At 45.2% G+C, this 27,993-nt stretch overlaps 2 protein-coding genes across 3 annotated transcripts; one reads left to right on the top strand and one right to left on the bottom strand.

Moving 5' to 3' along the window:
- Nucleotides 1–1,753: 1,753 nt before the first annotated feature.
- On the bottom strand, nucleotides 1,754–5,887 carry FCF1 (FCF1 rRNA-processing protein). Its single transcript, XM_040560155.1, has 8 exons — nucleotides 5,814–5,887; nucleotides 5,660–5,727; nucleotides 5,482–5,556; nucleotides 5,241–5,389; nucleotides 4,708–4,780; nucleotides 4,206–4,293; nucleotides 3,675–3,769; nucleotides 1,754–2,391 (listed from the first exon to the last, which is right to left on the bottom strand). Exons 1-8 carry the CDS (start codon nucleotides 5,814–5,816, stop codon nucleotides 2,343–2,345), a joined length of 600 nt encoding a protein of 199 aa, XP_040416089.1. The 5' UTR covers nucleotides 5,817–5,887; the 3' UTR covers nucleotides 1,754–2,342.
- On the top strand, nucleotides 5,824–27,960 carry AREL1 (apoptosis resistant E3 ubiquitin protein ligase 1). 2 transcript variants are annotated; one of them, XM_040560153.1, is made up of 20 exons: nucleotides 5,824–5,949; nucleotides 9,827–10,088; nucleotides 11,235–11,294; nucleotides 11,928–12,154; nucleotides 13,505–13,742; nucleotides 14,733–14,902; nucleotides 14,984–15,164; nucleotides 15,800–16,047; nucleotides 17,759–17,836; nucleotides 18,349–18,490; nucleotides 18,892–19,013; nucleotides 20,748–20,823; nucleotides 21,208–21,317; nucleotides 22,215–22,394; nucleotides 22,552–22,677; nucleotides 22,866–22,995; nucleotides 23,083–23,141; nucleotides 23,331–23,420; nucleotides 24,419–24,594; nucleotides 24,786–27,960. In XM_040560153.1, the coding sequence occupies exons 2-20, from the start codon at nucleotides 9,998–10,000 to the stop codon at nucleotides 24,886–24,888; spliced, it is 2,607 nt and encodes an 868-aa protein (XP_040416087.1). In that variant the 5' UTR covers nucleotides 5,824–5,949; nucleotides 9,827–9,997; the 3' UTR covers nucleotides 24,889–27,960. The 2 variants fall into 2 exon arrangements, with proteins under 2 accessions (XP_040416087.1, XP_040416088.1); XM_040560154.1 differs by lacking the exon at nucleotides 11,235–11,294.
- The last annotated feature ends 33 nt before the right edge of the window (nucleotides 27,961–27,993 follow it).

Raw genomic sequence — 27,993 nt, forward strand, 5'->3', positions numbered from 1 at the left:
CCTCCAACCCTCAAGAAGTGTACTTCTTGAGCAGTTCCTTATGCCTCCTAGTAACAGGTTCTTCAGGTTACTAGAACAAGCAAGGCAGATTGCTGAGTCTCTTATTTCTTAAAGTTTCTTGTAAATACGCATGCTTGCTTGGATTCCTACCAATGGTTCATGTGACATACATGTATTTTCATGAAGTCTATCCAATGAGCATTCTGCTGGCAGACGTTCCCCAAATTCATCATGTTGCTGTGCCTTTGACCTCCCCATCGTGAAAAAGACTTCTATCAAATACTACCATAAGCATCCATTTCTTTCTCCTCCAGTCTCATTCAATGTAGCTTAACTCAAGCGAAGTTATTTGCATAGGGACAATTCTAGTTAACTCTGTACTCCAATAAGTCTTTTAAAACTAGCGTTGCTCTGAAAACCAAGTAAAACAGATCTAATCCTACAACTGTTCCTCAGTCCTTGCTTGACTAAGCGTGGCCTTCAAATGTTCATGACAGTACTTACTTTTAGCTTACAGAAACGTGACTTGGACTGAGAGAAGAAAATTAAGGATATTGTTTTTGACCTGTACAGTTTTACACTGTGTCAAATTTCAGGTTGGTTGGTTGGTTGGTTGCCCTCTTCCTGGCTGGAGGTGGAGAAGATAAACTTCAATTGTGATAGCCTGGAAGGGGCGGATGTGTTCTGAAAGAGTCAGCATGCCGTTATTTCAGGGATACGTGTAGTAGGTGAGTCTGCAGCAAGCAAAGAGGTAGTATGGGGATAAGTCTGATGTGTTCCCAAAGTTTCCTACAACAGCTGTAAAGGAATGTGCTAGCACAAAGGTTATTAGCATGTAGGGACATTTCCCAAGGACAGGAAATGATTAGCAGAGGAGAAGTGTTATTTTCACTATGCTGCCTAGCCTACAGGGATTTGAGTTCAGCCATTCTCTGCAGCCTGCACCAGTGTAAGGCACCACAGGATAAAAGCTCTATTAAAGTTTGGACATTTTCTTAATTATACCAAGCATATCAATTTCAGTCTCCCGCTCACACCCCAACTCCAGTGTTTTGGCCAGGAGGCACACTACAGCATGTGGGCCTCCGGTGACTCAATTCCTCTCTCATCGCTCAGGCTTAAAACTATTCACTTCACCACAGAGGAACAGAGATCAGAAGAGCAAAATAAATTACTAAAAATAAAAGAGTAACGGAGAAGATATGAGAATGCAGAGCATGCCTTTGGGAGGACAAAAGCAATATAGCTTTGAAGTACTTTCTCCATTTCTCCATCTGGCTTAACCATCTCTTTTCCGTCACTCCTGACCACTTCCTTCCCATGTTGCTGCAAATGCTGCAGGTCTCTATGAGACTTGCTTGATCTGCAGCCATTGCCCTGATTTTTCCCCACCTACTCTGCTCCCAGCCCACGTTAACACCTTTCAGTTTGACACTTTCCTGTACACACCGGTATCCTCCTCTTCCATGACACCTAAGGAAAGGAATGAGACTTTGAAGTGCATAGGTGCCAAGCAATCAAGAGGGAGAGGTACGTCCCAGACCCAACAACCCTCGTCATCACTCTGCCTGTAAGCAGAAAAGCTGGGCTGCTGGCTGGACCAGTAAAAATATGCTGCAAGATGATGCCATCATACCTTAAGTACAAACTCCACTGGTAAGAAGAGAGATTAAGAATGCACTAAGTACCTAAGTGAGGGTTAGAAGATGAACAAGGATACATTGAGTTTAGGAAACATGGAACACGACACAACTTGATTTCATTCATTGTATTGAGATACAGTTGAATAAAAGCCCATCAACCCAAAATTAAAATTTTTCAGACCACTGGTCCAGAGAAGGCAGCCTACTGGTGTAGACTTGACGGCTTTCCTTCAGAATGCAGGTTCCAATTTCCTTGTGGGACAGATGTGAGGGAGTTTCTCAGGGAAATACTCATGCTGCTGCAGATGGAGAAATAAGAAACTTCTAATACTTCTGCGGTTCCATTCTCAGTCATAACTGGACCATCACCAATATTTACTTCAGAATGCTGAAATCACCTTTTTGAATAATCCCAACATGAAAATGAAGAGGGAGTTAGGCATATTCTTGGCCGTAGAGTCCTCTTGTTCCCATATCATTTTCCCAGCTGTAGGTTATCAGGTGCAGTCAGAACAAGGATGAATAAAAAAAGACTCCTACAAATAGCTTTTTCTTAGAAGATCAAGGCTATGAAGTCAGTCCAGTATCACCCACAATCCTATGAGCAGGGTCCCAGCAAAAAAGAAAGCAGGAGGGTTGGGAACAGAAGGACCCTTATCCTGGCTCAGAGTCCTGGCATTCATGGCTTGGCTGGAGAGATTAGAATCGAGGAGCTCCGTAATCATCTGGCATCCTCTCAATATTATATCTGCAAAAGAAAGAGGGAAAATGTATGAAGACAACCTGCTCCATACTGTTCCCCTCCCTGTGCAGCAAAATGCTTACAGGGAGACTGAACAGCAAACAGCTTTGTTCCATTTCTATCTGCAGCTCAGATCGTCAGAGAGAAAAAACATTACTTCTGAGAAAAATGTAAAGACTTCATAAGATTACCCCCAGACTTAACCTCAAATCCCTTAGAGCTCAGGCATCTCAAGAAGTCACCATCCCCAGGGAAGGAAAAGAAAAGGGTGTTTTTTGTAAGATCTGCCTTAGCCTTTAAGAATAAACCCACTGTGCGGAACAAAACTTTCTCCATTCGACTTGAGATTCAAGGGCAAAATGAGTAGGGGCAAAGATGTTTTGAGGGAAAATCTCCTAATCACATTCTAGTTACGGATCAGTTTAAACTCCACATATTTATAGCAATTTGCCTCCACATTTCTGACATACTGCTCTTTGAGTATTACCAGACTCTCCACTGTTAGCACACCTGCCTCGCAGTCTCTCCCATCTCTAAAGACTTTGTTTTCTCTCCACATCCCATTTTTTCTCCCTACCATGCTACCAAACATATCTACCCTACTTTGAAACAATTTGGCATAGGTTCTACGCAAGATAAAACTTCTGTGCTGTAATTATGTACAAGAAATATTAAAACATTGTATATGACAAATGAATGTGAGTAAAGTCCTCTTAGTCTAGGCTTTACAAACACTTTGGAAGGAACAGCAAACAAACTTAAGCAAATGCTGTTACAGTAGATCACTGCTTCTATTGTATATATATATTTAAAAAAATATTAAAGCAAGCCAGTACTTGCACATATGGGAAAAATCTGTTGCTTTGAAATTGCTGCACTAGCGTCTTTCCAAGTTGGTTTGATTTTTAGCTAAAAAGCAAATTCAGTTTCTTAGTGGAGGGTACGCAAAGTTTCCAGATAGAACGCGGAACAGGAACGTTTCCTCAAAAATCTGTAGAATGCACTTGCCTGATAGCCTTGATGCTGCTGCTGCTAAGCGGAACTGAACTATGGAAACCCTGGCCTCAAGGAAACTAATTTTCCAGATAAAAGCAAGTGAACATGAAGGCTGCAATAAAAGTGGGTCTGCAACCAGTCTCTTCCCACATGCAGCTATACATCTACTTTTGTGCAAACACTAGGCCCTTTAGTATAACCTGTGCTATAGACAGTGCAGGAGAGAAATACATGGCAACAGAGTCCTTGTCAGACAATGATTGTGCCTGGCATCGACATCCGAGGTCCCTTACCTGTGCCTGGAAATATACATTATAGGCACTCCTGGGATTTTTCGTATTCTCCTCTTGAGCTCTTTATCCACTGTGGCCACTATGTAGCATTTGTGCTGAAAAGAAGAGGCAAGTCAGATTCATTACTAGTGAAATGGCAAACATAGACAAAGCCAAGCAAAAGCCTCAGTTCAGTTAGCTCAGTAAACACAAGAGGGCGGCTAGTGCCTAGTGAGGCATTTCTAGGACTTGGTTATTCCATAGGCGTAACATCCTTCTGCTCACCAAAACAGATTCCGAGAAACATTTAAAAGCTGTCCAGCCTTTTCAGCAGACAACTTTCCCATCCTGGATGCTTCTTGATGTTGTTCTATACAAGAATGCTTGGGGAAGACTAGATACTCCTCCAAAGAAAGTCGTGCTAAGGACTGAAACTGCCCCTTTACAAGACTTTACAGTTACTCTGCATAAAAGTTAAGTCATCAGTAACTAGCACGGTTCAAGATTTTTGGTGTGTTAATACAGTATAGGAATTTTCAGAAACATGAGTACCTGAGTGACTCTTTGTACCAAGCAGTCATCAGCATAAGTTCCTTTGTGCGTACACGGCAAGCGTTCAAACCGAGGGTCCTTGGCAATTCTGTGGGGATACGTACATTCAGCATCATGGCAATCAGACCAGTAGAAGTGTACAGTAATACCATATAGAGGAACACAAGTACTTCTTTCTGTGATATGCAGCATGTTATACTCAAAACAAGGGCTTAAGGTATGGAGCAAATGGTACAGTTCAGTCAACTGAAATGAGGAGCAAAAAAAGCATGCAATTTTCCTGGCTAAGAATTTCTTAGTACTTGTTAGTCGGGTTCCAGGATCCCCACAATGTTAAGCTCTCGCTGAACCCGTAATACTGATCTCATAAACCCAGAGAAACAAAACCCAGTTCAAGACCTAAAATCCTTCTAGTAAAACAGCACCATCATGGCAAGTCCTTTTCATTTCTTTATATCAAAATGCTAAGTTCTAGAAACAGAGAGGAACACCCTGCACATACCTTAATGCCACACGATACCTCTGTCCTAGCTTCTCAATTTCAGCCATTACACAATCCGTGATACATGGAACACCTAAATGCAAAAAAAGACAGCATTAGAAGTCTATACTAGAACAAAACAGTATTTCTTTACAGACCTCTACAGCATTGAGCACGTGCCCTGGAACAGTTATCCGGCATGGAACTCTGTAACATATTTACAGTTTTGAACTGCTAAGAGCTGGTAAGCGAAGTGATGAAATGTAAAACCACTGAGGAGTAGTCTGACAATGCCACAGAAATTTTTTAACCAACTAATGCTTTACTTTTGTTGAGATCAGCGTTTAAGACCACTGTCTGATTGAAACCAAGGCCGGTTCTGGGGTTACCACAGGCCGGTTCCAGAGTTACCACAGGCCATTGAGAATGAGCTCCGTGAGCTCATTATAGCACGTAGCTTTCCAAGACTTCCATTGTCCTCGGCCAGGGGTGCGAGGCCTGAATGCACTGCAGCACTACGGGGTCCAGAAGCGCCACGCGCGGCAGCCACTCACACTTGGCGTAGAGGCAGTCCATCATGGACTGCACCAGGTCCAGCTTGGCTTTGATGGAGAAGTTGATGAAGTTCGTGTCAACCAGGATGTGGTACGGAGGCCCGAGCTGCGTGTTGTACTGGAAGAACAGACAGGACGGATGCTGGGGGCTGCGGGGAAGACGAGGCATTCGCATCAGTTAGCTGTGAGCGAGGAGAACGAGAAATCTTACAGCCTGTAGCGGGCGAAGGAAGGCACTTACACCTCCCGCTCCTTGATGGCGCTCGGGTCCTCCTTCTTCTTCTTGGCGGGGGCTTTCGCCCGCTCCTTCTCGTTGCTGCAAAGAAGCAGGGGCACCGCTGGGGGACGGCGGCACCGGAGGGGCCCGACCGGGGTCCCAGCGGCACCGGGACCGTCCCCGTCGCCGTCCCGGCACTCACATGCGCTGGTCCCGCAGGCTGATCATGCGCTTCATCACCGCGTACTTCCGCGCCTTCTTCTGCTTCCCCTGCAACGAGACGCGGCCGCCGTGAGCGGGGCGCGGCTCCCCGGTGCCCCCGGTCCCCCCCCCCCCCCCTCCCGGTCCCCGCTCACCATGCTGCCGCCACCGCCGGTAGTTCCGGCGCCTCCGCCGAGCGTCACCGCGTCCCGCCCCGCCGGGCAGGGCCGGCCCCGCCGTCACTTCCCGGGGAGGCCGCCGGGAGCAGCCGGACCGGAGCCGGAGCCCTCGGTAACGGCGCTGCCCGGGGGTGGCGGGGCCTCAGCGGGACGGGGGCTGCGGCACCGGGGGTGCTGCCCGGCGGGGTGCTGCGCTGGGGGAACGGGGCCGCGTGGCTCGTCTCCGTGGGTGCCACCCCGGGGTGCGGTGGGAGGAAGGGAGCCCCGCACCGGGTGCCCCCCGTGCTCCTCCGCTCGGCCCGGGGTTACGGAGGGCTCCTGCCGCCCTCCCGGGCTGGTGCGGTGAGGCACGGCGTGGCCTGGGCTTGCCGTCCGCCGGCCGAGAGCTCCTCCAGGGAAAGCGGCGAGCTGTCGGCACCGTGCTGCTTAGGTTTGAGCTGACACCCTAAACAAGGAGCCTAGGTGCAGCAGCAGTGCTTTAACCTGACCCTTAACATCTCCTCTGCAGGTGTCAGGGAACGCTCTCAAAGTCCTTGGGCTGGTCTTTGGTGCCTGGGTTATAGGGCCCCGTGCAGGGAAGGGTGAGGTGGGCCTCGCTGCTTTTATCTCCCTCGTGCGCGTTCCTGGGTTAGCCAGGACCTGTAGCTGCCGGTGTCGGACAGACACAGCCCGTTCTGGTGCGCGGGTCAGAAAAAGTGCCTCTGCAGCCCATGAGCAAGCTTCTTCCTGAAGAGCTTCCTTGGTGGAAATGTGCTTGAGGCTCCAGCAGTGAGGCTGCAGGGAGTTCATTGAGGAAACCACGCTCTTGCCGTCCGGGTAATGGACCAGACCTAACTGCTGGGTGGAGAAATGAGGTTGGTGGGGCTCTGCCGGCGCTGCTAGGTGACCTGGGGGGCTCAGGGGGAGGGCATGGTGGAGGAGGAAGGGGGACATCCAGCTGGCTTGCTCTGCTTGGGGAGGAACGCGCCGCCCCAGCGACTGCTCAGTTGGGGTGAAAAGCCCTCAGGCAGCTGGCAGAAGCTTCCCATATTTATTTATTTTTCTGTTGCCAGTGTTTCATTGGGATTGTGTGTAAATGCGTGTGTGATAAGTGCCAGCCCTGAAGAGAGAACGGCAGGTTTGTCTTGTACGGACCTTTGTCATTGCACCTTTTGTCCTTGATGGCTGATACTGGAGTCTGCTCCGTGCCTTTTGAGCTGACTCCTCAGTCTTCTGAGCGTGTGTTTTAAAGGGAAGTTCCCATCAGCATTTCTGTTCTTTTGTGCACGCTTCCATTAATGTGAGAAAATACCAAGTCTTTTCACTCGAAGGAGAATTGCCTTGTGTGTGGCATGAGATGTAGAAGCTGGTGGTGGTGGACATTGCGCACACGGATGGAGAGGATGTCCTGCTCAGAGGCAAACAGTGCTTTCAGCTTGAATTCTCTGAGGTAGTATCAAACCACAGAAAGGTTTTTAAACCATTTTTCTTCTTAATGTTGGAGCTTCTCAAGGGAGAGAAGAAAAAGAGTTAAATTTATCAGTGCACCAGGAAAACTCCAAGAGGCATAGAAGATTTTTTAGGAGCTTAGTAAATCTGTCCTTTATAGCATGCTCCCAACTGGCCCTGTAGCTGTAGCCCCATAAATGTGCCATCACTGTGTTATAGCTCCCTTCTCTGTACAAACACACTGGTGCTTCTTTCAGGAGATTTGCCTTGTGTTCCTTTGGCTTTGCAGAAACAGTAAAGCGAACAAAATTTATTCCTGTTACTGGCCTTGTTTTCCTTGCTGCCTCGAGAGAAGCAATGGCGCTAGTATTGTTTATCTTGTGGTTCCATGCTGTCTCTCCTAATTGTGCAAGTGTTTCTCCTTGAGACAAACCAAGACGAAACTTGACAAATTCCCATTTTCCCTGCAGATGGCAGGACACCATTGCTTGCCGTGTCCTTGGATCAAGATCTGTAAGGTCAATTCAGCAGTTTTTCAGCCCAGCTAGGATGGCACCTTATGTTGCAGCATTTCTGAGTTAGTTCCCCAGATTGTGGCAGTTCTTAGCACAGATTCTATTTTAATTTGGATCTGCATTCTGCTAAGCGAGCGGCAGCCTATCTTGAACACCAGCTACTAGTGGCTAGGATCTTTACCCAATGTTTCCCAGCTGCAAGAGCATCCTTAAAGCTGCTGCCAGCGTGTATGCTTGAGGAAACTTGGTTGTGCCACAGCCTCTTCATCTCTGCTGGCCTCCTGACTTGGCACCTTGCCTATCGCTTCACGTCGAGATGATTAAAAGGACAAGCTGCTGGGCTGATTAAAGGAGACAGCTTGCTGGATGCAGGGGGTTATTCTGAAATTCTGCAGCCCCGACCAAGAGGCTTTAGTTGACTTCAGAAACCCTTGTAGTTGAAATTGCAGGTCCTTCCCTCCTCTCTTGAGAGAGGCTGTCGCTTGTAGCGTGCTTTTTCAGAAGGGAAAGAGTTACGGGTTGAGGTAGAAATAGTTTGAGTAGGTGAACCCACAGTGTCAGTTCTGTGTTGATGCTTTTTTTGTGATCTGAAGAGACTGATGCTGTAAGATGCTGGGACATCTCACAGAGTGCAAAGCCTTGGTAAGTTTCTGTGAAATTCCTCAGCTGTGCAGGGAGGAGGTGCGCACCTTTCACCGCCAAGCCAGGCAGGAGCAGAGGTTCAGCCAGGTGCTTGTAGCACAGACAAGTGAGCATTAAAGACTGTATGTTTCAATGACACTTTGGATATATATACTGTGCAAGAACTGAAATATCAAAGAAATTGCTAATCTGTCATTCTAAATATACAGAGATAAGAGTTTATAAACCTAGAGCTTCCTCTAAGAGGAGAAATAAGAACTTGTGCCCCTGGGGACTGCAACGTGTTCGTTCAACCAGAGGAAAGAAGAAAATAGCTGAGTGGGTGGGACTTTCCCTGAGGCGAGGGGGAGGAAAAGACAGCGAGAGTCTGACTTCTTCTGCAGCACCATCGAAAACTTGACGGCTTTCCTATGAGTTAGAAAGCTTAGAGCCCGAGTGGAAGTGTGCATATGCAGGTGGCTCTGTATGATTGTTGGGATGGAGAGCAATGAGACATCGGAGGAGGAAGGTAGGTGAGCGGGGAGCAAGGAGGCAGCGGCAGCTGATGCCATGGAGTGGCAGGCAGGAGGAGCACGTCGCTAGCATCCCTGCGGGAGGTGACACTCTTCAGGGCGCTGCCGTGGTGAGCCTGGGTCCGCTTCATTCTCACTCCTTTACATAATCTGTGTTCTGAATGAGTAGATACCAACTGTGTAGGCTCTGTGGCTTCTTTTCTGGCATACGTCCTGTTTTTTCTGTGGGCTGCATCAATTCTTGCTGTTAGATTTTATTTAAATCTCAGTACTGACAGTAAACTGTAGTTCCGTGGGTTGTGCTGCTGAAATTGAAGTGCCTTGTGAGCTGAACAGTTTTCTGAAGGCTTAAAACACTGGTGGCAAAAATCTATCTCATCTGCTCAAAGGTCCAAGAGCTTTCAGAGTTTTTTCTTCTTGTTTTCCTCTTTCTGCTTGCCTGTAAGTAGTGCTCTAGACACAGGAAAAAATGGGTTGTGATAACATGTGGCATTTTGTGGCATTCGTGGCATTTTTTTGGCCTTCAAGTGCTACCTGGTCCTTAGTGCTATTCTTGAATAGCACACAGCTTCCTGGCTGCTCTGGGAAACCCAGGAGCTCAATGAAGCCTACGGGGACATGTTAGGGTGGTGTTTTTCATTTGTTTGTTTGTTTTTCCAGTATTGAGCTTGCCAGTTTCAGGGTTTCATATGAATTGAGATAGTTACATGGAGGCTGGAGGAATGTTGAAGCCTAGCACCTAATTGACCTTGATATCTTCACAGCACTGCTTCTTTGGATTTGACATCTGGTTATACTTTTGCAGTGCACCTCTCATGTGTTTCTAGTTGCTAGATTTGTCCTCAGCAGCGGAGAGATCTATTTAACTTACATCTCTTTCTTCCTTTTCCAGGGAAGCTAGCAAACTACAGGCTACCAGGAGCAGCATTGCAGAACAACCTTTTTTTTGCAAAGAGGAAGAGATTGCTGTGCTCAGGTCCCCACCTTTCAGCAGTGATTCTGTGATGCAAATTCCAGGAGTTTCATTTTCTGTGATAATCATCTCTATGGCCTCTTCTTGCTGATGCTTGCCCCAGTGTTGGGCACAAAGAAAAAGGATGCTGAAGAATGGGTACCCTCTTTTTGGTTTTTAGAACATGGGCAGTTGTATAAAGGTACGTGATTGCTCTTTAGTCAGAGGGATGGAGTGTACGTGGAGGGCAGCAAAGGGGATTTGTTGGGCTGGAAAGCGATGGCCATTGTGGCAGGATGTGTGTGTATGCCTCATTTAAGCTTTCTGCATGCTAGCATCCATTTCTGCTGCTGTTGAGATGACCGATGAATAACTCCCCTTTTGTGTTCGTTTAAAAAAAAAGAAAGGCAGTTTGAATGCACAAAGTAGCTTCTCACTAACTGACTGGTGACATGGTGAGCTATATTGTATGCATCAGTGTATGCCAAATCGTTTGTCTGATTGTCACACACATTCATTGCTGCTGCTGCTGCTTGTTCCATCTGCCAGCTATGTCCTACCAACCGAAGAGCATGTTGTTGTTCTGGGCGTAGTCTTTTTACTACATGTTTGTTTAGCAGCCCCCCGGTGAGAAGTTGATTCTAGATTGGGGTCTCTAAAAATTGCTGTCATCTTAACAGTGTGCAAAACCAAGGTTTTAGCTAGCGTGTTGATCAGTGAGAGTTTCAGCTGAGAGGTTCGCTTTGCAGAAGTGAGTAGAAAAATACAGGTGGACTGTTTTTTTCAGTTGCATTTGTACTTTCTGTACTAGAGGTGTAGGGTGCAAAAAAAAAATCAGCCCTACCCTAGGAAGACTTTGTTCTGAACAAATAGGGTTGGTCTTGTCCACAACCCTTTTATTCCATCCCTTTTTTCTAAGGTTGCTGATTGAGGGTCAATTTCTGTCCTTTTTGGTGGTGGCTCTGTTACGCGCTTTCATGGTAGTGTAGAAACTTGTGACTTGCTTCCTGTAGGTGTGAGAGTTTGGATGAGTGGCTTTCAGATGTTGTTTAAATTGGTGATCCTGCAAAAAGTAGCCCCTTATTGCAGTACCCAGAGTACACTGTCACTGGTTTCTGAGGATAATATGTTGTCCTTTTAGATCCCTGAATTTGTAATGGTGACAGAACTGTTCCTTGTAGCATGCTGTGCTGTTTGTGTATTTCAGTCTTTTGGAATAATGCCTTAGGGATGTTGTTGGAGAGGAAAATAGATTATAGGTATTTGTCTGAGGAATCATAGATTAAATTTAGGCCAATGTGTGTGAGGAAGAGTCATTGGACTGGACTTGGCCTATTTTGTGTTCTAGATGCAGCTGTGATCCTCGGCTGTGTGTCTCACCGAAGGGACCTGATGTTTTACATTATTGGTAAGTGAAGGAAAGGCTGCCACTGTATTTGCTGACCTCTCCATAGGCCTTAGAGGAATTTCTTGAAAGCCCCGGCTTTCACGTTAGCTTAGAGTCTACCTAACAAACATGAAGTTATTGTCACCCTGCATTGTGCCTTCCACCTGGCAGACTTGCCCCTTCTCCATTCTTCTTGTTCCCAAAGTCCTTCCATCAACCTCACTTGTAAGGCATTCCCTTACTCTTTCTCTTGAGAACTAGTGCAGGGTTGTTGCCTCCATGACGCTTCTTAATCCAGTCTTAATGTGATGTGCAGGGGTTGTGTGGTTATCTGACTGTTTCCCGTAAAGGAATCTTTACGGCATCTTTTGGGGCATCTGCTGGCCATAGCTGAGACTCGGTACCACCTTTACATATTTCTTCTCTAGCTGCAGTCATTTGCAGTGTTTCAAGGGACTTGTTGTTCTCTAACCTAACTTCTAGCATAACACAAGCCATAAATGTTTGCACAATAGCTTCTGCCTTAAACATCTAATTCACAGTTGACTAGAATGTCATTAATAAAAGACATCGTCTTGGGCTGATGAAGATGGGACCTCAATGCCAGACTCAGACGTCCTAGTGCAACCACCCTCTCTTCTCTCCTTGCTGCAGGTGGGATCACAGTATTTGTGGTAGCCTTCTTCTTCACCATTAAGTTCCTCTTTGAGCTTGCCGCACGTATAGTCAGCTTCCTTCAGCATGAGGACCGGGAACGCCGAGGGGAGCGAACTATTTATGACTACGTGCGAGGCAACTACCTGGATCCCCGGTCCTGCAAAATCTCCTGGGATTGGAAGGACCCCCACGAGGTGGGCCATAGCATGGCCTTCCGAGTGCACGTAAGGGAATATTTCTGTTTCCACATACCTTTGGGGGCAGGGACAGAGGTCTGAGTTAGAGGTGGGCTCTTCAGTTTATTTTTGAGGGTGGGGGACAGGGGAGAAACAAGCTGGATGTAACTTAAGAGTAGGAAAGCTGTCTGTTCATGTCTTCTGCTCCCCTCAGTCCCAAAAGGCCAAATTTGGGGGAATGGAACAAGTATACAAATGAGATTGGTGAGGGGCCTGAACACTGGGGGTTTGGAACTCTGTGGAGAAAGTTTGAGCAGGCTTTGTTGGGCTCGTGTGCTTTCTGCCCCACCTTCCCCACTCAGAAGGGTGTCAAAGTAAGAAGAAAGGTTCAGCTATGTTGCCGTACCCATCCCTCTTGGGGAGGTGAGAAAACCCTTCTGCTTTTGGTGTTTGAGGAGCAGTTCTAACGCCAGGACGGGCAGTGAAAAAGAGCTGAAAAGAAATGGACTTGTTCTGTTCCTGCTATTTAAATTTACCCCCTTCACCTCACTGACTCTCACTCATGGCAGCTCCAGAAATCTGCCTGTGCACATCATTCTCGTCTCCTGTTTGCTTAGTCCCTAATTCATCAGCAGTAGCTGTTGCACGCACTGGTTCCTCTCCCTGTCAGTCAATACACATACTCCTTCAGGCTCTGTATCCCCCCACTGTTTAGTAGCAGGGAACAATGGTATCTTTCTGCTGATGGCAGGAAGGATTTACCCCGCAGGCTGCAAGCTCTTGTTTTCAAGAGCTGCGCACTTAGGATTTCAAGATGTAATTCTTTTAATGCAAGAAAGTACTGGTTAAGGTGTGCCAAAACTGTCAGCTGGATAACTTGTGATTGAGCTGACCGATTGTGTCTAACAAGTTTTTTTTTTCATGCTGATGCTTTTTATCAGCATGGTAAGAAGCTCCTTAAGGTCAGCATCTTCAACATGTTGTTTTCTGTAATAACTCAGTGAGAGCTTCTACAGAGCTTAGCTGGGCACAAATGGACAAGACAGACTTGTTTCTCTGAAAGGACATGGCTTTGTTTTTTTTTTTTCTTTGGGCAGTGTGTTCTCTTGTTTTCTCTTCTGATACACACTAACAGTGCAGAGAAGAAACGCCTGGAGGCATTTTCTTTTTGAGTCATTCATTTGAACCCTGGTAAAAAAAAAGAAAGAGAATGAGGTTGTTCAATGCCCCCTTGTGTCCTGTTGGTTCCGGAGAACATAGCCTGTGTGACAGAGCTGGCTGTTTCTATTCCTATGCTGAGCTAGGGGTCTTGCCCTTGTTGTCCCTTTGTTGCAAGGTGACTTGCTTTCTGTGCACTGTGTATTTTTGCTGACATGGATTTCTCCATTTCCCATGCAGTTATTCTATAAAAACGGGCAGCCTTTCCCAGCTCACCGGCCTCTGGGGCTGCGAGTTCACATCTGCCATGTGGAGCTAGCAATTGATATTCCTGTAACCCAGGAAGTTCTTCAGGAGCCTAATTCCAACGTGGTGAAAGTGGCCTTCACTGTGCGCAGGGCTGGGAGATACGAGATCTCCATAAAACTTGGTGGCTTGAATGTGGCCTACAGCCCCTACTACAAGGTGTTTCAGCCAGGTAAGGTCTAGGTGGCCCTGTAATGATTCAAGAAGTAGATATGGAAATATTGGAGGCAGTTAGGTGTACATATTTCCAAATAAAATAGATACGTGACAGGGAAAGGGTTACCCTTCACTGCTATCTTCTTGCCACATGTAAATCTCAGCAATAACCTGAGATTAAAGCATACTTGTGACAACCAGTACGTGACAAAATAGAAGCTGCCTTACAGAATAAGTCATTAGTGCTTCTTAAACTCCCTAACTATTTGTGGCATGTTCTCAGTTTTGTAATAATTTCTTCGTGATCCATCTAGTACTCAGAGAATGCCTTTTGTGAAAGTAACCTGAACTGGAAATGCTGTCTTGATTTGATTCCTTTCCTTGCTTGAATACCCCACTCTATTCCTTTAAGCTTCTGGAACAGTTGCTACCTTTGAGCATACGCTTCTTTAAAAAGATTTCCTTTTTATCCTTTTTAATTTTTTCCTTCTACTTTTGCTTTTTGACCCCCATCAGCATCTTTTATGTTTCAGACACATTTTCACTGAAGGTACCTCCATTAAATTGCATTGTGAATAGATATAAAGCTTGCTAAGGTACCCCTTCAGAAAGGGGGAGCTCAGATTTAATTTGGGTATTCTTCAGGCTAAAGTTTGTTTGATAAACTGAATTTGCAGGTTTTCTTGGATGTCAGCTGGCTTGTCCTTTGTGTTTGCAGTGAAAGCAAGTTCTAGAGCTGAAGGTTAGAATGGAGGACAGGATTTACTTTAGAGGGCTGGTAATTGGGCTTGCTTTATCAGTATTGAGATTCTGACCCAAGGTGACCCTGGTACACCAAGCTGTGCATTCTAGTGCTCAGATATGTTGATTTTTTGAATGCCAAGGCATAGAATATGTGGAGTTTTTTTTATCCATTTTCAAGGGGATTGTGCCCCTAGTTGCTTTTCCTTTGTTCTTTGTAGCTGTACTTGGAACTCTGACTCTAAACTGTTGTTGTCTACTTCAGGGATGGTGGTTCCCTCCAAAACCAAAATTGTTTGCCATTTCTCCACTCTGGTGCTGACCTGTGGACAGCAGCACACCCTACAGATAGTTCCCAGAGATGAGTATGACAATCCCACCAGCAATTCCGTGTCCCTGATAGATGAGCACAATTACAGCCTCTCCATCCATGAGGTGAGTGTAGCCCCATCCCTGGCTGATTGCTTCTGGGTGAGCTGAGAGAATTGCCCTCTTTATTGTGTATTTTCTGTTTAGCTGGGTCCTCAAGAAGAAGAGAACTCTGACGTTGTGTTTGAGAAGTCTGTGGTGTCCAACCGGCAGACTTGCCAAGTGTTCTTCCGACTCACATTGCACTGTAGGGGATGTTTCCATGCCTGCATCTCCTACCAGAACCAGCCCATAAGCAATGGTGATTTTGACATCATTGTTCTAAGTGGTGAGTCCAGAGCTGCTCAGTATTCATTCTCTGAGTGTTCTCTTGCAGGTTGCTACACACGTTGGTGTAGCAGAGCTGAATGTAGCATCTCTGCAGGCCAGCCATGCTTAATCACTCAAGGAATGCCTATACATTTTAAAATGCTAAATTAATTTGTTGCTGACAAGGGAGATCTCTGAAGGCTTATGTTCTGCTCCCTCATCAGATAAAACCACGCATGCCTTGATACCTATCTCGGGGCGGGGGTTACCTCTGAAATCAGGCAGTTTGTGCTGCTTGCTAGTCCTTGGCATCTGAGCCATACAGAAAGTGAGCTAGCAGTGTATTGTATATTGAGCTGTATGGATGAAGATCACCATATGAAACCTATGTGCTTTTTTGTTGTTGTTTTTGTTTTGTTTTGTTTTTTAAACTAGTCATCTGAAGCCAAGACAGACAAACTGCTACCTTGTAATCTTTGCATACCACTCCTGTGTTCTCTTTATCAGAGTTTCACTTCACCAGGTTTTCCCCTGGATGTGTAGCCTTCTGGTTTTTTAAATCATAATTTACTAGTTTGTTGTGTTCTGTGGATTCTTTACTTCTTGGTTCTGGGCTGCATTAAGATTTGCACAACTCTTATCCATTTCCTTCAGAGAATGAAAAGAATATTGTAGAACGCAACGTGTCCACCTCAGGTGTCAGCATTTACTTTGAAGCCTACCTTTATGAAGCTTCTAGTTACACCAACACTCAGTGGCACCTTCCACCAACACACCTGAGCTCCTCCCAGCGCCGTCCTTCTACCGCAACCGAGGATGAAGATGAAGATTCTCCCTCTGACAGCCAAACTCCCGAGAAAGTGAAGAAACCTAAAAAAGTGTATTGCTATGTGTCTCCTAAGGTAAGACCACAAAAGTACCAATCCTGAGTGCATGTTCAAGGAACACAACAACTGAAGAGCTTATTTGTACCCTGTGCGTTGGCTCCCGATTTACATGCCTCAAATTTGGCTAAAAAAGTTTTGCCTGTGGGTAGACAGCAAACAGATTAATATTAAAATGCTCCTCGAAGCTTTAGGAAACAGTGTTTTTCTAGGTCTCATTCAAGCCTATTAGGAATCTTGTCACTGATTATTCAATAGACTTCCTTTTTGCTTTTCCTTTACTCTGGTCAGGTCAGAGTAGCAATTCCCTTTCTCAGTTTTTGATACCTCCAGACCTGAACTTAGAGGAAGACACTTATTGGATTTTATGGATTTGTCTTTCCTACTTCTTGAATGTTGCAGGGAAAATAAAATAAAAAAGTGGTCAGAGTATGAAGGGTGGATGTATAAGTAGAAGGAACATGATTCAAGCAAGTCGAGGGAAGCTGAAGATTTTGTTGTAATAAGAATTTTAGCAGAAACAATTACCCCTTCTTATTGTCTCTGAATATTCAGGGAAACTAGAAAGAAAATTCCAGTAAATCCTACTAATAAATTCACTTTGTTGATCTATTAATCTGAATGCATTCTGGAAAATGTGATAAAAGGCTAATCCAGAAATTCTTTTCCTGACAAAGAGAGAGGATTATGAAACAGTTGTAGGATGGAGGATGTTGCTAGAGATTTCTAGATCTCTGCAGCATTCAACACTGAGAACTGACTTTGAGTTGCTGGGTTCTCATGAGGTCAGCATTCTTTCATCCTTGTAGGGTCATTCTGGAATTTTGTAGTCTTTTCTGTTGCATTACTTGGTAAAGAAGATCCCCAGAAGCGGGTACTATTGCAGGTTCCCTTTAGATGACAAAGTTATTAATGTGTTTCTGATGTTTGCATAATTGTTTCCCTGGATCTCTCTCTATATACCTAGAGCATCTGTCCTGTGCAATAGCTAACTGTTACTATGCTGTTATTTAAGGTGTTTCTGCTCATAATTGCTCAGTGGAGAAATGCCACTCAACATTTTTTCCAGTCATTGCAGCTAGAACAGACTTGTGCAGAAAATTAGTCTTGTGTTTTCTCTAAAGATGCTAAAATTTCATCTTAGCTTGCTCTCCAGAAGGCAACGGTTCCACAATTAGTAGCCATTTGTTCTGGCAAAAATACACTCTAAAAGAAACTTCTCCGGATCTCCTGGATTTAGCAATTACAAGTGCTTTCTGAAAATTGTTTGAGTTGGTTGTGAAAATTAAGGGATTAAGGAAGTAATAGCAAGAGTTCTGGTAGAGAGAATCTGACTTTTTCCAGAATGTTTTTGCCAGTGCATTAGAATCTTGTCCTGAATTCAGCCTCTCAAGTGTACTTAATTTTTACCCTCCAATTAGACTGGTGATGTTCTACTGAGCACAGTGGCTTGCTGCTGTATAACCTGTATCTTGCTAGTATTCCACATGCGTCATGTGTGCGTGGTACAGTCTTACTAACAAGTTGCTTAGTTCTGCATGCTGTTGCCAACTTTAAGGGTTTTTTATATATTATACCAGAGGAAGATGTCACCAAACTTTTCCAAAACCTGTCCCTGGGGTTAGAGGGAAGTCTAACTTCCATGTTTGTCCTGTGCCTCAAGTGTTTCAGGGAATACCCTTAATGGATGTGTGACCTTTAACATTTTCTTCTTCTTGTGGTTACTCAGCAATTCTCAGTGAAAGAATTCTACCTGAAGATCATTCCATGGCGCCTTTTCACCTTTAGAGTATGTCCTGGCACAAAGGTGAGTCTCTTTCCACAAGAGGTGGTCCCGGTAACTGAGAGTCTGTCTGTTTTTGTTTTCCCTTTGGAGAGAAGGGCTTCCATCCACAGAGCACATTTTGTTGCATAAAATTCAGATTCTGGAATGCTGTAACAGTGCCTAAATTCAGCTAATATTTATGAGGAGGAGCCAGTTGTCTTATTCCTTTCTGCTTTTTGTCCCAGTTCTGGGCAAAAATCTTGATTCGTTTTGCATTTCTGTTGTTTGTTTTCTTCATAACCATGCTAAAATGCTGTGACTGTGTCCAGTGAAGCCTGTAGGCTAGGGAATGAGGTTTGAAGCAGCCTCCCAACTGGAGTCCAGATGCTTCTAGTAGTGTTCCTGTTAACTAGTCCAGTAGTGTTCCTGTTAACTGTGTCTGCATGGGTGAGCAGAGAGAGTCTGAGAGCGCAGGTGGTCTTGCTCTGTCTGCTGTACGCGTTGTGCCTTTTACGTGATGTATTAAACCCTTTCTTGCATCTTTTTGCTGCTAGTTTTCATACCTTGGTCCTGACCCTGTGCACAAACTACTGACACTGGTGGTGGATGATGGGATCCAACCCCCTGTGGAGCTCAGCTGCAAGGAGAGGAACATCTTGGCAGCCACTTTTATTCGCTCTCTCCATAAAAATATAGGTAAAGGGCTGGGGGGGGGGGTAAAATAGTTGAGAAGTTAGCGCTTGTCTGCTAGTTTTGCTTGGGAATGAAGACTGTGAGCACTGAACGACTTGTGATGGGAACTCCTGATTCCTGGAGTCTCACCTTCTGTTACCGGTGGTGCTTCCAGGGAATGTATTTCATCACGTTCAGCTGTTGATGTTTGGCTTTTCTGTCATGCTCTTTAAAAGTACGCCTGTAAGTATTTGAGTGTCATCGAGAATAACTGCAAACTGCCTTTAGAGTTCTGTCCCAGGTGTTGCTGTAACAAATTCAGCCTTGGACTGTAAAGCTGACCTGTACGGTTAGGTTTAGGAATGCCTTCTAGATGTTTGAAGTGTTGGCAGTTCAGGCCTGACACAAATTGTCATTCTTCACAGGAGGCTCAGAGACCTTCCAGGACAAAGTGAACTTCTTTCAGCGAGAGCTGCGTCAGGTGCATATGAAAAGACCTCATTCAAAGGTCACGCTGAAGGTCAGCCGTCACTGTCTGCTGGAGTCGGTGAGTGTATAGGTCACTTCGCTAACACCCAGTGCTTTCTCCATCCTTGTCTTCATCTCAGTACCTAAAGAAACCCAAACTTATATGTGCCAGGGCAACCAGGTTAAAAATGATTAGTCCTTCTGTCTCAAGGCAGATGCCATTAGGCAGCTGGACACTGGAAAAAGAAGGAAGTCTTAAGGTAGCTCATTTGTGTTCAGGTTTGGTAACAAGTGGGATGCTATGTTCCTCCTCAGTGCCCAGTAAGATGAGGTCAATTTCTTAAGTAATGGGGAAACTTCAGCTCTGATAATTTATTTTTTTTAAGGAACTTGTCAGAGTAAAGCAGGCCCTGAGAGATGTCTAGGGTAAATGCTTGCATAGCCTGTAAATGTAGGAATTCTGCTGGTACTATTCTGTCCTCATTTTACACTGGGACCTGAGGCTCAGAGGGGCAGTTTATCTGGACTAGAGTTGAGGACAGAAGCCGGAGTTCCTGAGTCCTTGCCTACTGTTTTTCTGCTACGGAGCTGTTCAGTGAGATGAGCTCTCATGTCAGGTATTACTTAGCTGCACACATGGAACTATTGCATTGATAGTAGTTGGTTCAGTGTGACAATAAAATACTCTGTAGAGTCCTTGTGTCGAGTCTTCACTGAACCTGACCTGAACTGATACATTCATATAATACAGTGCTTAACTGACATTCTAAATACTGTGTACACAGAGCAGGCAGTTATCCTGACTTATTGTTTCCACATGTGTCTCCTAACAGAAATGTTATAAAGATGGAAAAACATTTCTGGGGAAAGCAGGACTGGCTGGGATTTCCCTTGATTTACACTCAGTAAATCTGTGTTTTGGAATATTTTCTGCACGTACAAGCTTGCAGTGTTTACAAGATTAAGTTTCAGTTAATAGCTTGATAGAAAATGACTTCATTTCTAACAGTATTTCCATGACTATTTTTCGTGCTATTTTGGAAATTCCTGCACTGTCATTAGCAGTGGTGTTACAGCCTAGTAAGACAAAACAAATTCAGTGCCATAATAATAAATGTAAGCTTTAATGTACAAGGTTGACAGGCACAAAAAATGTGACCAGTGTGTTTAGCCCAAAGCAGTGACTAGCATGATGCTCTAATCTATTTGAAGATGAACTAAGCCAAAGCTAACTGTATGATTGAGGACAGCTGTGTAGCGTTTTTTTTTCTTTAATTGGAATCCAGAATCGGGACAAAGGAAGTTCTTGACGCTTGGAAGACTGTTACTTTTTTGCTTCGTGACTTGCTTTAAGTATGAACTCAGTGAACCCTTCAAGCTATTTTTCTAATGCTCTCTGAAAGGTTCCTTTTTTAAATCTGACTCGTGGGCTGAAAGTGCTTTACAGAAATTGCTCCTACCCACAGGCATTTTAATACTTCAAACAATACTGCAGCCTTGAGAGGGATATATCTGGGTTGTGCTACGACTATTGTTAAACCTCATACTGGTTCTGAGATGAGTTGTATTTATGTGCATAATGCTTCTCTGCTTCTCTTAATAGAAAATGACGAATTGGCTTCTATGGCTTTCGACAATTAAGAATTAGACCTTAGCAGTTCCTAATTCTCAGTTTTATACTTTAGAGTACTAGATTGTGTTTCCTGTGTACTGTGTTGCTTAAATTGCCCGTCCACATGAGCAGGATTTCGTATTGGTTGCAGGATGCCAAGCAGTAACAGCTGTTGCTATTTTACTTTTTTCTTCTTTTCAGTCTTTTAAAGCAACGCGAAATTTTTCTGTTTCTGACTGGAGCAAAAACTTCGAAGTGATTTTTCAAGATGAAGAAGGTGAGTTATCCTGTGAACTCATTTGAGGAGGAAGTGAAGGGAATGACAGTGGAGTTCTTAGTCTGAAATTCTGTTTTCTTGTAGCATGTCTGTCCTTTATGGCTTTCCAGCTCTCACTTTCTCACAGAAGTTAGTGAATTATCCTTCTGGTGCTGTCTATCCCTACCCTACATAGGGACCTGAAGCTCCCTAAAGAAGTAAAAATGTGTCTATCAGGACTCTGTTTGGGAGCAGAACATAGTGTTCTGGTGTCCCTGTCTACTGCTTTCTTTTTGCTACAGAGCTCTTCATTGAGATGAGCTCTCATCTCAGGTAATACTGTGCTGCATGCACGAAACTCTTGAATTGATGACCCCTGAATGACTAACTTGTTTTATCTTGTAGCTTTGGACTGGGGAGGACCACGCAGAGAGTGGTTTGAGCTCATCTGTAAGGCATTATTTGATACCTCCAGTCAACTCTTCACCCGCTTTAGTGATAACAACCAGGCCTTGGTGAGTCTGCAGTTTCCTGTGTTGAATAGTCAAATCAAAACTCTGTACATTGGCATACTGCTGGCTAAATGATACTGCTGCTAAGTTGAGAAGTGAGCAACCTGATGCATTTATAGGAGGCCTGCCCAGTCACTTCCATTGCCTTTCTCAAAGCTTTGCTGAATGATCTTAATCCATTGAAATGCAAAAGAACTGGTTGGAGGAACAGCTGAGGGTTGCCAGTGCCAGTGAACATAAGGACTCCAAGTGTGTAATAATTCAAGTACATTTTTAAGACAGGTCAGACAGAAGCTTTTAACTACTATGGTCATAGTGAGAGAACATTTGGACAGCTAACAAGGCCAAGTACTCAGTCCTGTGAGGGATGGAAGAAGGAATTGAGCAGTGAATCAGTGACAATATGGAGAGATGGCTCCTGGTGGAGCCTGTAGGAGTGGCACATCCAGTATTGTCTTAGCTCAGAAGTGGGTGGTTGAAAATGATCAGAGGCTGCTAGCTTTAGTCAAAAGGAATGTTCTTTTAGTTAGGATAAACTTCTTAGACAGACCTCTCAAGTCTGGTATCAATAAGTATCAATAGTTTTACCACCATACCAGTCAGCAGGGAAGGCTGGATTTCTGGAGAAGAGGAGGTGGCATCAGTGTGTCTAGAGGTTTTGTTAGGTCTGAATGTTTCAGAATCCATTTCTGCTCTCACACAGCCTCTGACCTGTGGATGTGAACCACTTTGTATTCTTCATAGGCAGGCTCAGGCATTTCATTCTATTGCTTGGCTCTGGGGATATTACCCTGAAGTTCTTTGGACACCTGAGAAATGCAGCTTGAAGTGGTCCCATACCTACTGTTTGTGCTAGCCTTGTCTGGTACTCAGGTATTTCGTTTTGTTTTCTCTTTACAGGTGCATCCAAATCCAGTGCGTCCCACGTGCGTACGACTCAAACTGTATGAATTCGCAGGCCGCCTGGTAGGAAAGTGTCTTTATGAGTCATCCCTGGGAGGTGCTTACAAACAGCTGGTGCGAGCTCGCTTCACGAGATCCTTCCTGGCTCAGATCATAGGGCTCCGTATGCATTACAAGGTAAAGCTTCCCAGCATTGTATGAAGACTTGGTCTGGGGAAAGGATTAATATCAGTGTGGTTGAAAAATAATCAAAGTCCTCACTAGCAACGTATGTAATTTTTCCCCTGCCTCTTCTTTCCAACATTCCTTCCTTCTTTTTTTTTTCCCCACTCAGTATTTTGAAACAGATGACCCAGAATTCTATAAATCAAAAGTTTGTTTCATACTGAACAATGATGTGAGTGAGATGGATCTAGTCTTCGCTGAAGAGAAGTATAGTAAAACAGGACAGCTGGAGAAGGTGAGGAGGCAGTTCCTAAAGATGGGACAATTTAACCCCTTCTACCTGTACCGGGGGGGCTGAGAATTGTGTACTCCAGAAAACTGAGCTTACTGTAGGTGGTAGCAAGGAGGATTTATTTTTTGTGGAAGTTCAGGTTTGAGGAATGCTGCTGGTCACACTCATGTCAAATGTTCTCCTGTTTTCAGGTGGTTGAACTGGTGACAGGAGGAGCTCAAGTACCAGTTACCAATGAAAATAAAATTTTTTACCTGAATCTGCTTGCACAGTACAGGCTGGCCAATCAGGTTAGGGAGGAGGTAGATCACTTCCTGAAAGGTAACATGCTCTCTGCTTCCCTCTCTTTTCTGCCTTTATGTCCTAGGGGCTAGCACTTGCTTGCTCTTCTCTCTTCTTTTCTTCTAGGTCTTAATGAATTAGTTCCTGAGAATCTGCTGGCTATTTTTGATGAAAATGAACTTGAGGTAATTGGTGGCTTCCTAAGCATCTCTACCCTTATTTCCCCTCCTCTCTGACAAATGAAGAGCTTTTGGATCTGGAATAAAGCCAAAATATTTCTTTTCTAAGCATTTTAAGCATTTATAATTTGGACAGTAGCTGTGTTTTTGTTTTCTGGTCTTCTGTCTATCTGACTGCAGTCTCTCATCTTTCAGTTGCTTATGTGTGGTACTGGAGATATCAGTGTCTGTGACTTCAAGGCACATGCTGTAGTGGTAGGAGGATCTTGGCACTTCCGTGAGAAGGTAGGTGAAAAGCTTTCTCCCTCCTGTTTGCTGTCAGCAATTAGCCCAACTACAGAAGCAGGCAACTTAAACTGGGAACAGCTTTCTTGGTTGGAAATCAGGCTTACGGAAGGACAAACTGGGAGATCTGGGAGTCAAGAGCATGACTACAAGCATTATGAAATAACATTCCCCCAGAGTGTTAACCTTCAGCCTTGCTGAGTAGAGATTCTTAATCAGTTGGAGGCAGGAAAAATCCAGCAGCCACGTTCTTTTTAAGAAGAGCCAACAAAGCCCTAATTAAATGCAGTACAGCAGGACATCAAGAAGAAATGGTGGGAATTATTGCTAGTGAAGACTTTCATGATAGTGTACTTATCTCTAAGGGATGCTTTAAGATCATGATTGCAGCCCACATGGAGCGTTTGGAGTTCAGTGCTGTGGTAAAGACTACTGATGTAGTAGCCTAAATTTGTGCCTTGTAATTGTTCCCATCCCTCCCTGCCTTTCCCGGTGGGAGGAGTATGGGAATGGAAGCAGCTTCATTTAGAAAAATAAAGGAAACTGCCAAAACACCCAGGCTGAAGAGAGATTGGGAGTACTACGTTCTAGCTGTAAACACTGGGATGGCTCCACCTTCCTGCAAAAGTATCAGAGGATGTGGAAAAGCAAAAGATTAGCATAGTGCAAGAAGCAAATGAGCTTCTCCATTGTAAACCTACCTGGTTGTCTATACAGGTATTTCTAAAAACAAATAAAATCTTTGGAGAGAGCAGAAGTATTTCAAGGGAAAGGACTTGGTGGGGAAGTAGTGGTGTGAGACATCTTTTAAGAAGAAACTATGTAATCCTTGTCTCTGTCACACCTGGTGAAACAGCAAATTGTGACTGTAAGTAAAGCATTAGCTTGCAAGATCAATTGACTCATCTGCTTGTGACCTGCTCGTATTTTATGTATTTTATATATATTTATGTTATATATATTGAATTGCTGACCTTACTTTTACTGTTGCCTAACAGGTCATGAGGTGGTTTTGGACTGTGGTCTCCAGTTTCACACAGGAGGAGCTGGCCAGGCTGTTGCAGTTCACAACTGGTTCATCCCAACTGCCCCCGGGAGGGTTTGCTGCACTCTCTCCATCTTTTCAGATCATTGCGGCTCCAACTCACAGTACTTTGCCAACAGCCCACACTTGGTAAGTGTCCTGGAGGAGTAAGATTTTCTGCATTTGGGAATGCTTTGGGAATGACACTGGCTATCTGTGGTGGGCAAGCAGCGTGTAGCATGCAATGTGTGGGATATGTGTGTTAACCCGTCTAAAATCAGCTGATGGGGATGGTCCCCTTTCAGATCTAGCCTGAATGGGATTTTTCTTTTGTCTTACAGTTTTAACCAGCTGTGCCTCCCTACTTATGACTCCTACGAAGAAGTGCACAAGATGCTGCAGCTAGCTATCAGCGAGGGTTGTGAAGGCTTTGGCATGCTGTGATTTTTTTTCCCCTTTCCAGGAGACCGTTCAGCCTCCTGGCTCTTTGTGGCAAGACCCAGGTTCACTCCATTACTTGTTCTTCCCTTCACATGGGTAATGAAGGCAGGGCAAAGACTCCGTGTAAAGGAATTTGTCATCCAGAAGATGTCATGTGGCCTTTCCGTATCTCAAATATGTCATCAAGACCTCATCTTTTTCCTTTCCTTCATTCTCCCTTTGGTTCAGTGTGAAACAGCAGCAGGAGTGTGGTGTGCTCATCAAGGAAATACTGCACAGGATTTCCCTGCACCCTGTACACCCATCCATCTGTGAGAAGAAAAGTACATGAGCAGAAGTTGCAGGGAGGTGCAAGCAACGTGCTGAGCTGCCTTGATTGTAGCTCTCAGGGAAGAAGGGGGAAGACCAGTGTGGAGCTCTGCTGGAAACCTGGTTCACGGGAAGCCCTAGTAACTTCCCACGTCTTGGCTCAACTCCCCCAGTGATGCTCCCCAACAGCTCATCTAACTCCATCACTCATGAAGGGTGCAGGGTTGTCCCTCCTTCCAGCACCTGTCCCAGACGGGTTTCTGGTTCTCCTTCTCCATCTTGCTCCGGATGCTGCTATCCGTCACCTGCGCTGCCGAGAAAAATGGGCGGTACCCCTCACTGGAGGGAGCAACCCAAAGGGGAGATCAGTCTCATCAGAGCACAAGTGCTGGCCCTGACAGTGATTCTGTACTACCTCCACCAGGGTCCAGCAGCTGAAGCGTCCTTCTCCAGCAGCAGCTGGTAATGAGCCTTTGCAAATGAACTGGAAGAGGAGTTTCTCCTCCACTGAATGTTTCTGATTAATGATGTTGCACAGGAAGCTGTCCCATGCCCTTGCCTTCTTTTTCCTTCCTCAGGAGAGAGGGTATGGGCATGACTGTGATCCCTCAATGCTGAACACCAATGCCTATCCCACGTTCACCTTCAGGGTATGTATGTGATGTAGGAGCAGTGACAGGTCAGTAAGCAGCTACGATGTGCGCTGGTCTTGTGTTTGTTGTTGGGGTGATGGTACTGGGCAGAACATGGTACCTCCTCCCAAGCACACCACGGGGTTTTGGCTTCTACCTCTGTCATGCAGCAGCCTGAGGCTTCTCTTTCTTTACTGCGTTTCAGGCAGAGTTTGCAGGGGGTTGTTGGTGCCTGGAGAGCAGCTGGCTTTCTGTCCTACCTACCTTCTTTCTTGAGCTCTCCTTTTTCTGCTGCCCCGTTCAGGGCTGCTGGCTTTCCAGCACAAAACGTTAATTAGAACTTCACTCAGACGATCACTCAACAGCCTGCACGGATGGTATCTCACACCCACCACTGGCTGGCTTGTGGGGAGAGGAGTGGGCAGACCAGCAGGATTAGGGTGTGCCAAGCTGGCAGTCCGTCCAGCCCTTCCCAAGGAAATAAAGGGAACGGGAGTCTGGGAATCTTGATAGGTTCTTCAGTGAAGCAGAATTCATGAAGATCTTTAAGTTCGCAGCAGTTTCTTAGTTCAGGTCAGGAGTCATAGGCATGCTGGCAAGTGTGAGAAACCTGCATTGCTGCTGCTTGCGATGTAAGCTTTCACAGGATTATGGAATGGCTGGATTTCTTCCAGAAAAGAGTCTCAGGCTGGCACCCCTGAGCTAACTTTAGAACACCATATTAGATAAAAATTCACTTCATCCTCCTCAGCCCCCTTCTGTCCTCAAGCTGATCCAGGCAGACTTCTGCACACTAAGAATTTTTTAAGATAACTGTGTATTCTTTTCCCAGTGTAGCTTAGTTGAATTGACTGGGAATTTGGGGGAAACATTCTACATTTAGAAAATGTTTCTGTTAAGGCAGCATCTTAGCAATTCTTGGTCTGAGTGTGCTACTTCTGTACAGAAAGATATAAGCCATTTTGGTGCCAAAAAGCAGCCAGCTGAGCATTGAGACTACTCAGGGGGATTTCTTTGCCCTGTGAATTCATTCCATCACTGGCACTGAGATGCTGGGAGACCGCCAGCTTGAGAGGTGCCACCACTGCACTCTGACAGGTCACTTCAGTAGTGTCTGTGCTCACCTTTCTAGTGCAGCCTCTGTTTTGTAGGGTCCTAACCTTTGGGTGGAGAGCACAGTGCTGTTTTTTACACTGTGGATGGCTTCCATGGTCAGTACAGGTGTGGCTTCTGTGTTCTCTGCACCACCACTTGACTGTTTTCTCCAGAGACTGAGAAAAAGGTGGCGGTGCTTGGCTTGACTGCTGTTTGTTGGGAGGTGTAGCCTGGTGCCCTTCCCACGTTGCAGCCCTGTCTTGCAGTCTCACCTGGTGAGAACATCTCCAGACTCGTAGTTATGGGCCAACTTTGCCAATGACATCTTCCTCAGGAATCCTCCCTTCTATTGAGCTGGACTTCTTTACTCTGAGGATGAAGGAGCTGGACATTGGGCAGTCTTCCTCTGCTGGAAAGAGCTCCTTAAAGTTTCTTATTGTATTACAGCCAGCACCCCACACTTCTCAGTAGCTGTACAGAGCCAAGGAACTTCTCAACACAAGCGCAGTCAGAACTGTGACGGGTGCAGGTGCTGTTAGTCAGTTAAACCCATCTCCATTGTTTCCACAGGCTCCTAGGTGATCCCGTGTTCCTGGGATCCATCACAATGTTTCTAAACTTGTCTCTAGCTTTATACCCTTAAAGGTGTGTTCACTTTTTATGCTGCCCTTACCACTGGCAGCGGGGATGTGCTCTGGTCATATGTTTTGTCTGACACAGGCTTGTTACTTTTCTTTTTATCCCTATTTATTCCCACTTGATAGAGGCACTTCCCTAGAAGGCTTTAGGATCCTGGTACCATGTCAAGCAGGTTCCACGTTTCCCAAAGCTGTTTTTAGGTGCAGAGGGTCTGGCTTCAGCCTGCACCTGCAGACCGTGTTGCATGTTTTTAGAAACCAGGAGCTGTGGATGATACAGGTCAGATTCTAGTTCCCTCTGTTGAATTTCTGGCAGAGTTCAGCCAAAATTTGGAAGCCTGTGGTTGTAGTAGCTGATTTTGTAAATAGTTTGTATAATAAATAAAATATTTTAAAAATGCTGCCTTGTTGCTCAGTGTTCTTTCTGGGCTGTG

This window comes from Cygnus olor, chromosome 5 (genome assembly GCF_009769625.2).
Source record: "Cygnus olor isolate bCygOlo1 chromosome 5, bCygOlo1.pri.v2, whole genome shotgun sequence".
In the NCBI taxonomy this organism is placed as follows: domain Eukaryota; kingdom Metazoa; phylum Chordata; class Aves; order Anseriformes; family Anatidae; genus Cygnus; species Cygnus olor.

Excerpts from the sequence above, each read along its gene's own strand:
- FCF1 (XM_040560155.1), bottom strand. Across the intron at positions 5,557-5,659 it reads AGCCTGCGGGACCAGCGCAT|CAACGAGAAGGAGCGGGCGA; the intron begins GTGAGTGCCGGG and ends GCTTCTTTGCAG. Across the intron at positions 3,770-4,205 it reads TGGTACAAAGAGTCACTCAG|CACAAATGCTACATAGTGGC; the intron begins GTACTCATGTTT and ends TCTTCTTTTCAG.
- AREL1 (XM_040560153.1), top strand. The coding sequence starts at position 9,998 with ATGCTTGCCCCAGTGTTGGGCACAAAGAAAAAGGATGCTGAAGAATGG. Across the intron at positions 11,295-11,927 it reads CCTGATGTTTTACATTATTG|GTGGGATCACAGTATTTGTG; the intron begins GTAAGTGAAGGA and ends TCCTTGCTGCAG. Across the intron at positions 17,837-18,348 it reads GAGTATGTCCTGGCACAAAG|TTTTCATACCTTGGTCCTGA; the intron begins GTGAGTCTCTTT and ends TTTTGCTGCTAG.